This window comes from Carcharhinus amblyrhynchos, chromosome 14 (assembly GCF_965287045.1).
Source record: "Carcharhinus amblyrhynchos chromosome 14, sCarAmb.v2.hapA, whole genome shotgun sequence".
Taxonomy (NCBI): Eukaryota; Metazoa; Chordata; class Chondrichthyes; order Carcharhiniformes; family Carcharhinidae; genus Carcharhinus; species Carcharhinus amblyrhynchos.
In genome coordinates this window covers 3301155-3314309 of record NC_137337.1, presented here as the reverse complement: position 1 = coordinate 3314309, position 13155 = coordinate 3301155, and the positions used below count along the sequence as shown (strand labels likewise).

The 13155-nt window shown below is 48.9% G+C and overlaps 1 protein-coding gene across 1 annotated transcript in view; it reads right to left on the bottom strand.

Annotated features, from left to right (window-relative positions):
- Positions 1-331: 331 nt before the first annotated feature.
- The window catches only part of nudt14 (nudix (nucleoside diphosphate linked moiety X)-type motif 14), a 66747-nt gene continuing 53923 nt past the window's right edge, over positions 332-13155 (bottom strand). Inside the window, exons 4-5 of the mRNA XM_080202176.1 lie at positions 12059-12305; positions 332-943 (exon numbers count right to left, since the gene is read on the bottom strand). Of these exons, the coding sequence (XP_080058302.1) occupies positions 682-943; positions 12059-12305 (509 nt within the window). The 3' untranslated portion in view covers positions 332-681. The remainder of the gene's footprint in view (positions 944-12058; positions 12306-13155) is intronic.

Sequence of the window (13155 nt, the reverse complement as noted above, 5' to 3'; positions counted from 1 at the left end):
GCTCCTTCATCAAGTGAGTGATCCGCAGAGCTCCGAAAGCTCGTGATACCTAATAAACCTGTTGGACTTTAAGCTGGCGTTGTGAAACTTCTTACAGTGCCCACCCCAGACCAATGCTGGCATCTCCACATCATGTTATGTAGAAGGTGCTGCTTATTTTGCTTGTGGCCTGAGACTCAAACCAACATTTCAGTGACAATATAGAGAAAGGGGGTCTAACAAACATTTTAACATTGTCCCCAACCTCAGGACGTCCTAGTGCCAACGAAATGCTTTTGGAATGTTGCAACGTTGGAAACACAACAGCCGATTAATGCCACAAACAACGATGTGATAATGAACTGATGTTTTACTGATGAGGATAAACATTGACAATGTCCTTGCTCTTTTGAATGAGAGGCGGTGTGGCCAGTGAATGATTCAGATAAATATCCCAGGATCACTCCTCAGAGCGGAGATGCCCTGGAGGAAGAGTAAACTCATCAGAACTGGAGACCGTTAGCTTCAAGAATATCTGAAAGTGAACCATAAGCCTTCGCAGGTGTTTATATTTTACAAGGGCCCCTGAAAGGCGGAGGGGTTGACAGGGATCCTGACACTGACTGTCCTGTTTTGAATCCAAACTGCTTTTTGCTGGTCTAGCCATATTGCTGAGGTTCATGGGCACTGTCTGGGGTCCCGTCAGGGAGACGATGGCAGGCACTTGGCTGCCTGGAACTGAGGACCGATGTTACTGTGAAACCACATGAAAGCAAAGTTCAGGCCTGCCGTTTTTGGGATGCACTCATCAAACAAAAATGTTTGCCAATCTTTCAGGGGGACCTGAACCACTTCAATCATCTCTCCTTCCTCTGCTTGTCCTCCGCCCGATCCCACACACAGATCATCAGAAACCTCCGCATAAAACATGGTGTGTTTAGATCCTGTCACGCCAACACCAGACCTGCGAGAGAAATAGGACACGTCAGCCAGAGTCATTCAGAAACAAATCTGACCCAACAGCGGAGGGAGAAACTGGAAAGGTTGCTGCACAGGGAGCCATTAGGGAGAAAGACAGGCAGCAGGAATCAGAGAGAGATGTGCAGTGGAAGGGATAGAAAGGGGGGCTGCAAGAAAGACAGAGAGTGGGACAAATGGAGAGAGAGAGAGAGAGAGGCAAGACAAATGTGGGAGAGAGACAAAAGAAACAGGGAGGGACAGGACAGACTGGGAACAGACAGAGGATAGAGACACAGAAAGATATAGACAGAGACTGAGGTATAGGCAAACAGACAAGCAGAGGGAGAGATGGAGATCTCAGACGGACAGGAAGAGACAGAGAAAACGAAAGACAGAGAGAAAGACAAAGAGGGAGAGGCAGACAGGAAGAGAAACAGAGAGAAAAAACAAGTAAAAAGAAAGAATGAGATAAAGACAGAGAAACAGAGAGAAAGAGTCGGGGGGGAGACAGGAAGAGAAAAACCTGGAAAGAGATGGAGAGGGAGATAAGGAGACATAAGCAGGGAGAGAGAAATGTACAGGGAGAGAGAGAGACGAGGAGAGAGAGAGAGAGAGACAGGGAAAGAGAGAGAGAGAGACGGGGGAGAGAGAGAGACAGGAGGAGAGAGAGAGACAGGGGGAGAGAGAGAGACAGGGGGAGAGAGAGAGAGACAGGGAAAGAGAGAGAGACAGGGGGAGAGAGAGAGACGGGGGAGAGAGAGAGACAGGGGAGAGAGAGAGACAGGGGGAGAGAGAGAGACAGGGGGAGAGAGAGAGACGGGGGAGAGAGAGAGACAGGGGGAGAGAGAGGGACAGGGGGAGAGAGAGGGACAGGGGGAGAGAGAGGGACAGGGGGAGAGAGAGGGACAGGGGGAGAGAGAGGGACAGGGGGAGAGAGAGGGACAGGGGGAGAGAGAGGGACAGGGGGAGAGAGAGGGACAGGGGGAGAGAGAGGGACAGGGGGAGAGAGGGACAGGGGGAGAGAGGGACAGGGGGAGAGAGGGAGGGGGGAGAGAGACAGGGAGAGAGAAAGACATGGAGAGAGAGAGACAGGGAGAGAGAGAGACAGGGAGGGGGGAGAGAGAGAGAGAGAGACAGGGAGGGGGGAAAGAGAGAGAGAGAGAGAGACAGGGAGAGAGAGAGAGAGAGAGAGGCAGGGAGAGAGAGAGAGAGAGAGAGGCAGGGAGAGGGGGAGAGAGAGAGAGACAGGGAGAGAGAGAGAGACAAGGAGAGAGAGAGAGACAGGGAGAGAGGGGGAGAGAGAGAGAGAGAGACAGGGAGAGAGAGAGAGAGAGACAGGGAGAGGGGGAGAGAGAGAGAGACAGGGAGAGGGGGAGAGAGAGAGAGAGGGAGAGAGACAGGGAGGGAGAGAGAGACAAGGAAAGAGAGAGACACGGAAGAGAGAGACAGGGAGAGAGAGACAGGGAGGGAGGGAGACAGGGAGAGAGAGAGACAGGGAGAGAGAGAGAGACAGGGAGGGAGAGAGAGAGGGAGACAGGGAGAGAGAGAGACAGGGAGAGAGAGAGACAGGGAGAGAGAGACAGGGAGGGAGGGAGAGAGGGAGACAGGGAGAGAGAGAGACAGGGAGAGAGAGAGACAGGGAGAGAGAGAGACAGGGAGAGAGAGAGAGACAGGGAGGGAGAGAGAGAGGGAGACAGGGAGAGAGAGAGACAGGGAGAGAGAGAGACAGGGAGAGAGAGACAGGGAGGGAGGGAGAGAGGGAGACAGGGAGAGAGAGAGACAGGGAGAGAGAGAGACAGGGAGAGAGAGAGACAGGGAGAGAGAGAGAGACAGGGAGGGAGAGAGAGAGAGACAGGGAGATATGAAGAAATAGACAGAGAGAGATCATGGAATCTACGGCATTGAGACAGGCTCTTCGGCCCAAACTAGCCCATGCCAACCAAAATGCCCACTGCATTTGCAGATGGAGAGAGACAGGGAGAGGTTGATGTGAGAAAGTGCAAAAGGGTAAGAGAGAGATGGAGAGAAAGTGACAGGAGAGAGAGAGAGTGAAAGAAAGACAGGGAAAGACAGGGAGAGACACAGAAAGAGAGAGGGAGAGGCAGAGGGAGGGAGGGAGACAGGGAAGGAGAGAGAGAGAGAGAGACAGAGTGTGAGAATGAGTGAGGGACAGGAAGCCTGAGTTAAGATGTGTGAACTGAGTGTGGAGAGCTGCTCGGGGGCCATGTAACCTGGTGACATTTAATTAATGTTAAGCTAAACAATGAATTGTGAAAAACCACAAAGAGCAAAGTCTGTGAGTAAACAGGAAGATTTCGGGTCCAGCGTGCTGAGGGAGACGGGGAGCCAATCCCTCTGCCCCTGTCAGTGGAACAAACAGCCTGATCCTGAATGGTGACTTCCCTCCAGACACTCCCAGCCCAGCACCATCTCTCTGATCCCCCAGCTTCTGTATACCTGCTTACATGCTGCTTAAGCAATGGTTCCTGCTGCAACATTCCTGTGTATTTGTGCAGACCTCAATGCCCCCAAAGCCCACATCTCCTGGGACTATCTGGGTGAAGTTGATATTGTTGACTAGGTGTGACTGGTGTTGGGAAATAACTGGAACAGAATGCTTTACTGTGAGAAACTTGGCGGCCTTTCTCCCTCAATTATTCAAAATGCTTCCACTGAAGCTTGACGGGTTGTGATGGTTAACTGCACCAGCGTGTTCCTGCTTGTAGACAGAAAGCAGTGACTGTGAAAAGTGCACTCTGCGCCAGACCAGCTGTGCTGGGCTCAGGGAGTCAGCAACACCTGAAAAAAATCTAACGAAAAGAGCGCAGAAACAGCAGAGTCCCGGTTAGCAGAGAGGCTGCCAAACCTGCAAACAGGGTGTAGAGAGGAGAGGATTAGAACTGGCCGCAGCCCATTCAAAACACCAGTGACTAATAACTGCCTCGTGCCTCCACTGTACCATTTACTTAATTTCTCCTCCCCACCCCACCTGCCCATTCACAGCTCCTGATTCACAGCGGGACAGGCTCAAGCTCCCGTGTAAAACAATCAGAAGCCTAATCAGCCACACTAACAACTTGCATTTATATAGCACCTTAATATCATAGAAACCCTACAGTGCAGAAAGAGACCATTTGGCCCATCAAGTCTGCACCAACCACAATCCCACTCAGGCGCTACCCCCATATCCCTACATATATACCCACTAATCCCTCAAACCTACGCATCTCAGGACTCTAAGGGGCAATTTTTTTTTAGCATGGCCAATCAGCCTAACCTGCACATCTTTAGACTGGGAGGAAACCAGGGCACCCAGAAAAAACCCACGCAGACACGAGAAGAATGTGCAGACTCCACACATGTATGGAGTGACCCAAGCTGGGAATTGAACCCAGGTCCCTGGAGCTGTGAAGCAGTAGTGCTAATCACTGTGTTACCGTGCCACCCCAAATATTAACCTGGGTCTCCAGATTACTAGACTAGCGATAATACCACAAGGCCATTGCCTCCCCCTACAAGTAAAACATCTTGTGGGGTACTACGAGGGAACAGAATCGGAGGCAGAGTCACATGAATAGGTATTAGGAGAGGTGATCAAAAAAACAGGTTTTAAGATTCGTTCTTGGTGGAAAGTGAAGAGACATGGGTTTAAGGAAGGGATTCCACGGTTTAAGCCCCGAGCTGTTGAGTGGCTGGGTGCCAATGGTAGAGTAATTCCAGGTAGAACACACCAAAGGGCAGAATTGGAGGAATGCAGACATTCCAGTGAATGTCAGCTGAGAGAGGCAAGACTCTGCAGGGATGTGAAAAAGAGGAGAATGGTAACAGCGTTGGACTGTGACCCAGTGTAACTAACTGAGCACATGGGCAGTAGATTCACTGGACTTGGTGCAAGCTTATGTGAGGTGGGACGTGAGAGGCTGGTCAAGGCAGCATTGGGATAGTCAGGTCTGGACGTACCAAAAGGCATGGATGAGAGTTTCAGCACCCACTGAGCTTTGATTTGGATTGATTTATTATTGTCACATGTATTAGTATACAGTGAAAAGTATTGTTTCTGGCGTGCTATACAGACAAAGCATACCGTTCATAGAGAAGGAAAGGAGTGCAGAATGTAGTGTTACAGTCATAGCTAGGGTGTAGAGAAAGATCAACTTAATGCGAGGTAAGTCCATTCAAAAGTCTGACAGCAGCAGAGAAGAAGCTGTTCTTGAGTCGATTGGTACATAAGAACATAGCCCTTCGAGCCTGCCCCGCCATTCAATAAGATCATGGCTGATCTGAAGTGGATCAGTTCCACTTTCCCGCTTTCTCCCCACAATCCTTAATTCCCTTGTCTATCAAAAACCTATCTACCCGTGACTTAAATATATTTAGCGAGGCAGCCTCCACCACTTCAACGGGCAGAGAATTCCAGAGATTCACCACCCTTTGAGTGAAGAAGTTTCTCCTCAACTCTGATCTAAACTGCGCCCCCCGCTTATTTTGAGGCTGTGCCCTCTAGTCCTGCTATCCTTTCTGAGCGGGAAGAATCTCTATAACTGTACCCTATCCATCCCCTTCATTATCTTATATGTCCCTATAAGATCCCCCCTTATCCTTCTAAACTCCAATGAGTACAGACCCAGTCAATTTAGTCTCTCTTCATAGTCCAACCCCCTCATCTCTGGTATCAGCCTAGTGAACCTCCTCTGCACTCCCTCCAAGGCCAAAATATCCTTGTGCAAGTGCAGCGACCAAAACTGCACACAGTACTCCAGCTGCGGCCTCACCAGTGCCCTGTACAGCTGCAGCAAGACCTCCCTACTTTTATATTCAATCCCCCTCGCTATAAAGGCCAGCATCCCATTAGCCTTCCTGACCACCTGCTGCACCTGCAGGCTGGGTTTTTGCGACTCATGCACAAGGACCCCCAGGTCCCTCTGCACCATAGCATGCTGCAGTTTTTCGCCTTTTAAATAATAATCCCTCCTACTATTATTTCTGCCAAAGTGGATAACCTCACATTTGCCAACAATGTGACCTCAGATTGTTGTATCTAAGGCAGGGGCGGGTTGAGTGATATGCACTGGATGAAAGTAGGCAGACTTGGCAATGGATATAAATGGCAGGAGCTCAACTCAGACTCAAATAGGGCACCAAGGCTGTGTACAGTCTGGTTCAGCCTCAGGCAGTTATCAAAGGGGTTTTTTTAAATACAAACTTCGGATGTAAGCATCGCTGGTAACTCCAGCACAGACTGCCCATCCTGATGTACTGGGTGTGAAACCAACCCCTAATATTGTCCATGTCCAACACCTGTGATGGCAACAAATGGAATGAAAGGACAGTGATCACCAGCAGGAACTCGGGCTGGTATTTCTCCACACTGATTTGTTTTGAAGCTAAGGTACAAAATCAAGAATTAAGCGATTTGCCGGATGGTTAAAGATGTGGGAACGTCACACATTGGAAGTGTTCTGGAAGGAGCCAGCGGACATGAATTCCAATTCATACAAAAGGCCTCATCCTCCCTCTTTCAGAGGCATTCTCACACTCTGTCCCTCCACAATGAACCATCACCCTTTTAACATCATCCCTTAGCCCATCTTCCCTCTCTCTTGTTGTCTGGTAGTATGGAGCCTGTAAATTAGGGCCCAGTTCATCAGGATTGCTGTCAGGAAGCAATTCCTCGTGCCATGGGGAGTGGAAATCTGAAACACTTGTCATCTACTGTAATTGAGGCTGAGGGGTAGTTAAACAATTCAAAATTCAGGTCGATAGGTTTTGCTAAGCAATGGTGTTATAGATTGTGGAAGCAAGGCTGGTAAATGGGGTTAAGATGCAGATCAGTCATGGTGTCAGTGATCAGGAACAAGGAGGTATCTTCCCACAACAGATCTTGGTTCTTCACCCAGGGTTTTTATTGCGAGATTAAAGAGTGCTGCATATTGTGTTTTCACAGTAAGTTTGGATACTCCTTGGCTATCCAGGCAGGGTGAAAAATCCTTGGTGAGTTCTCTCAGTGCTAGCCATGATGCTGTGAGTTCCATTCAACTTCCCATATTCCAACTAGATTAGATTTCCCCCCCCGTTCAGGTCCGAGCGGCTGTACACTGGGAGAGTAACTCTGTGTGGATGACTCTGACCCTGGCAGAGTTATTTAAAGGTCAGGTGTAGACACCTTATACAAGGAGAGGCTGTTTCTACTGAACCCCTTCATTTGTTCTGTGGGTAAGGTTGAATGCTCTGAATGTTTCGGCAGTAACAGCTGTCTGCCCTTCACCTACACACAAACAAAGAAGCCATGCTAAACAATAAACAGTCCCCTAGCAACCAGGCTTCCACCAATGGGCACTGAACCCTCACAAACCAATTAAAACAGTCCCACAGTCACGGCCATGGCAACAAGGGCAAAGGCACTGAACTGCTTTCACTCAGTGCCATGGCTGCCAGGTGTCACCATACCACAACTCAGCTTCCAAAATATTACCATGGCCATTCAAATTCCTGATCGTAAACACTTCAGGGAGAACAACAGGGTGCACAGCGACCACAAATATCCAATACTCTGTACACCAGCATGTACCCTCCACATACATCCCACTTCCCAATAGACAGACTCTCCTTATCAACCCAGAATAAACCTAGCTTACCGCCACTCTCTATAAGCATCAGTACTCACTGTAGCCAGTGGACACTCTCTGTATCTGTCCAGTACTCACTGTAGCCAGTGGACACTCTCTGTATCTGTCCGGTACTCACTGTAGCCAGTGGACACTCTCTGTATCTGTCCGGTACTCACTGTAGCCAGTGGACACTCTCTGTATCTGTCCGGTACTCACTATAACTACTGGATACACTCTGTAGCTGTCCAGTACTCACTGCAGCCAGTGGATACTCCCTGTATCCATCCGGTACACAGTATAAGCAGTGGACATTCTGTATCCATCCAGTACACACTGTAACCAGTGGACACACTCTGTATCTGTCCGGTACTCACTGCAGCCAGTGGACACTCTCTGTATCTGTCCAGTACTCACTGTAGCCAGTGGACACTCTCTGTATCTGTCCAGTACTCACTGTAGCCAGTGGACACTCTCTGTATCTGTCCGGCACTCACTGCAGCCAGTGGACACTCTCTGTATCTGTCCGGTACTCACTGCAGCCAGTGGACACGCTCTGTATCTGTCCAGTACTCACTGCAGCCAGTGGACACTCTCTGTATCTGTCCAGTACTCACTTTAGCCAGTGGACACTCTCTGTATCTGTCCGGTACTCACTGCAGCCAGTGGACACTCTCTGTATCTGTCCAGTACTCACTGCAGCCAGTGGACACTCTCTGTATCTGTCCAGTACTCACTGCAGCCAGTGGACACTCTCTGTATCTGTCCAGTACTCACTGCAGCCAGTGGACACTCTCTGTATCTGTCCAGTACTCACTGTAGCCAGTGGACACGCTCTGTATCTGTCCAGTACTCACTGCAGCCAGTGGACACTCTCTGTATCTGTCCGGTACTCACTGCAGCCAGTGGACACGCTCTGTATCTGTCCACTACTCACTGCAGCCAGTGGACACTCTCTGTATCTGTCCAGTACTCACTGTAGCCCGTGGACACTCTCTGTATCTGTCCAGTACTCACTGCAGCCAGTGGACACTCTCTGTATCTGTCCAGTACTCACTGTAGCCAGTGGACACTCTCTGTATCTGTCCGGTACTCACTGTAGCCAGTGGACACTCTCTGTATCTGTCCGGTACTCACTGCAGCCAGTGGACATGCTCTGTATCTGTCCAGTACTCACTGCAGCCAGTGGACACTCTCTGTATCTGTCCGGTACTCACTGCAGCCAGTGGACACTCTCTGTATCTGTCCAGTACTCACTGCAGCCAGTGGACACTCTCTGTATCTGTCCAGTACTCACTGCAGCCAGTGGACACTCTCTGTATCTGTCCAGTACTCACTGCAGCCAGTGGACACTCTCTGTATCTGTCCAGTACTCACTGTAGCCAGTGGACACGCTCTGTATCTGTCCAGTACTCACTGCAGCCAGTGGACACTCTCTGTATCTGTCCGGTACTCACTGCAGCCAGTGGACACTCTCTGTATCTGTCCGGTACTCACTGCAGCCAGTGGACACTCTCTGTAGCTGTCCGGTACTCACTGTAGCCAGTGGACACTCTCTGTATCTGTCCAGTACTCACTGCAGCCAGTGGACACGCTCTGTATCTGTCCGGTACTCACTGCAGCCAGTGGACACGCTCTGTATCTGTCCGGTACTCACTGCAGCCAGTGGACACTCTCTGTATCTGTCCGGTACTCACTGTAGCCAGTGGACACTCTCTGTATCTGTCCAGTACTCACTATAACTACTGGATACTCTCTGTAGCTGTCCAGTACTCACTGCAGCCAGTGAATACTACCTGTATCCATCCGGTACACAGTATAAGCAGTGGACATTCTGTATCCATCCAGTACTCACTGTAACCAGTGGACACTCTCTGTATCTGTCCAGTACACACTGTAGCCAGTGGACACTCTCTGTATCTGTCCGGTACTCATTGCAGCCATCGGACACGCTCTGTATCTGGCCAGTACTTACTGTAGCCAGTGGACACGCTCTGTATCTGTCTGGTACTTACTGTAGCCAGTGGACACTCTCTGTATCTGTCTGGTACTTACTGTAGCCAGTGGACACACTCTGTATCTGTCCGGTACTCACTGTGGCCAGTGGACACGCTCTGTATCTGTCCAGTACTCACTGCAGCCAGTGGACACTCTCTGTATCTGTCCAGTATTCACTGTAGCCAGTGGACACTCTCTGTATCTGTCCAGTACTCACTGCAGCCAGTGGACACTCTCTGTATCTGTCCGGTACTCACTGTAACCAGTGGACATTCTCTGTATCTGTCCGGTACTCACTGTAGCCAGTAGGCGCGCCCTGTATCCGTCTGATACTCACTGGAGCCCCAGTGGACACTCTCTGTATCCATCCGATACTCACTGGAGCCCCAGTGGACACTCTCTGTATCTGTCCGGTACTCACTGTAGCCAGTGGACACTCTCTGTATCTGGCCGGTACTCACTGTAGCCAGTGGACATTCTCTGTATCTGTCCGGTACTCACTGTAGCCAGTAGGCGCACCCTGTATCCGTCCGATACTCACTGGAGCCCCAGTGGACACTCTCTGTATCTATCTGGTACTCGCTGTAGCCAGTGGACATTCTCCATATCCATCCGTTACTCACTGTAGTAAGTGGACACTCTCTGTATCCTTCTGTTATTCACTTAAACGGTGGAAAAACTCTGCATCCATCGAAACTCACTGTAGCCAATGGACACTCTCTGTATCTGTCCGGTACTCACTGTATCCAGTGGACACTCTCTGTATCTGTCCGGTACTCACTGTAGCCAGTGGGCAATCATGGTTAACCAAATATATTATATGCTTGTCCCATAAATTTGTTCTCTTGGTTTCCCTTTGCTGTTTTTCTCATTTAGCAATGGCCTCCCTTTGCGAGGTTAACTTCATACATATTTAATTTATGTTGTGTGTTGAGGTTGCTAGCGTAAGCTTACGTAGCAGATTTTTTATTCATTCATGGGACATGGGCGTCACTGGCTGGCCAGCATTTATTATCCACCCCTAGTTGCCCTTGGAGGGTAGTTGAGAGTCAACCACATTGCTGTGGCTCTGAAGTCACACATAGACCAAACCGGGTAAAGATGGCAGATGTTCTTTCCTAAAGGACATCAGTGAACCAGATGGGTTTTTCCGAGAATCAACAATGGTTTCATGGTCATCAGTAGATTCTTAATTCCAGATATTTTTTAATAACTAAAATTCCACCATCTATCAAACTTGGGTCCCCAGAACATTAGCTGAGTTTCTGGATTAATAGCCTAGCAATAATATCACTAGGCCATCACCTCCCCTAAACTGGCGGAGTTTGGACAGAGGTATAACTTGATTCGTCCTTCTGAACGAGAAAGTGGAAATATTCAGCTCAGTTTTAGCTCCTCACCACTATCCAATAATCCCTGCTAGACAGTGAGGACAATGTCTGATAGCAGCTCCAGGTAGGATGGTCTGATGGTAGGATGGGTAATGGTGGAAGGATGCTTGTCGGACTAGAGGCCTGTGGCTAGTGGTGTGCCTCAGGGGTTGGTGCTGGGTCCATTGCTGTTTGTTATCTAGATCAACGATTTGGATGCGAATGTACTGAGCATGATCAGTGAGTTTGCAGATGACACTAAAATAGTTGGTATTGTAAACAGTGAGGAAGGTTATCAAAAATTGCAGCAGGATCTTGATCAGCCGGGGAAGTGGGACAAGAAATAGCAAATGGAGTTCAATACAGATAAATGAGATGTTGCATTTTGGAAAGTCAAATCAAGGTAGGACTTTCATTGTGAATGGTAGGACCTTAGGGAGTACCGTGGAACAGAGGGACCTTGGAGTTCAGGTGCATGGTTCTTTAAAAGTGGAGTCACAGTTTGATAGGGCAGTGAAGAAGGCTTTTGCATGCTGGCCTTCATCAGTCAGGGCCTTGAGTAGAGAAGTTGGGAAGTTATGTTGCAGTTGTTAAGGATGTTGGTAAGGCCCCACCTGGATTATTGTGTTCATTTTGGTCTCCTTACTATAGAAAAGATGTTATTAAACTGGAGAGATTTACAAGGATGTTGCCAGACTCAAGGGACTGAATTACAGGGAGAGACTGGACAAGCTAGAACTATTTTTTTAGAGCATAGGGACCGAGGAGTGATCTTACAGAGGTGTATAAGATCATCAGAGACATGGTTGGGGTGAATGCACTCAGTCTTTTTCTCAGAATTGGGGAATTGAAACAAAGAGGGCAGAGGTTTAAGTTAAGAGGGAAAAGAATTAATGGGAACCTGAGAAGCAACTTTTTCACACGGAGGGTGGTACGTGTGTGGAATGAGCTGCTGGAGGAAGTGGTTGAGGCAGGGACATTGACAACATTTAGAAGGCATTTGGACGGATAGATGGATAGGAAAGGTTTAAAGTGATACGCACCAAATGCAGGTAACTGGGCTTAGATGGTTGGTGTGGACCAGTTTGGGCTGGAGGGCCTATCTCCATGCCGCAGATTCTATGATTACATTTCGATTGCACTCACCTGTATGAGGTAATCTTGCGTAAGTTTTCCACCGGCACATTGTAGCCACATTCCTCCAGAACTTCTTCCTTGGCTATTTCCTGCAGTGAAAGCTCCGGCTTGTCAACAATTCCCGCACAAAGCTCGTAGGTCACACCAGAGGAAGCAGGCAAGAGCTCAGTTGGTACCCGTGCCTCAGGAGGGTCATCTCCAGTTGCCACGGGGGCTGGTAAAATCCCTTGCCTTGCACACTCACACATGTAGACAGCTGCAAATAAAGCACTCAGACACTCAGCAATATTTTATCACAGAATCAGTGGGTACTGAAGGAGGCCAATCTGTCCGTCGGTAAGAGCTATCCAATCACTTTCACCCATCATAGCTTCACAAATGTTCTCTTTTCCAGTTCTGATTCGATTTCCATGTGTTTAAGTTTAAAGTTTATTTATTCATGTGACAACTAGGCTTATATTAACACTGTGATGAAGTTACTGTGAAAATCCCCTAGTCACCACACACCAGCGCCTGTTTGGGTACACTGAGGAGAATTTAGCATGGCCAATGCATCTAACCAGCACATCTTTCAGTCTGTGGGAGGAAAGTGGAGCACCCGGAGGAAACCCACGCAAGCACAGGGAAAGCATGCAAACAACGCTGACCACTGCTGCCTCACAGCACCAGGGATCCAGGTTCCATTTCAGCCTTGGGTCACTGTCTGTGCAGAGTTTGCACATTCTCCCCATGTCTGCGTGGGTTTCCTCCGGGTGTGGGAAGTAATTATTGAACCTGCTTCCACTGTCCTCGCAAGCAACAATTCACTGTGTGAAAAGATTCACCTGGTCTCCCCTGCTGCTTTCACTGAACATCTTAAATCTGGATTCTCTCGTTACTTACATTCCTGCCAGTGAAATTTCTCCCTAATTAATCTGTCAAAGCCTCTCGTAATTTTGAGCATTTCTCATAACACTCCCTTTAAGCTCACTGTAAGGACAATGCCAGCTTCAATTCATATAACTGAAATCTCCTATCCCAGGTACCATTCTTATATACTCACTGGACTTTATAGAGCGCCCTTCCTATTATCTACACTTATGCTGCAGAGGGCAGCTCACAGATTC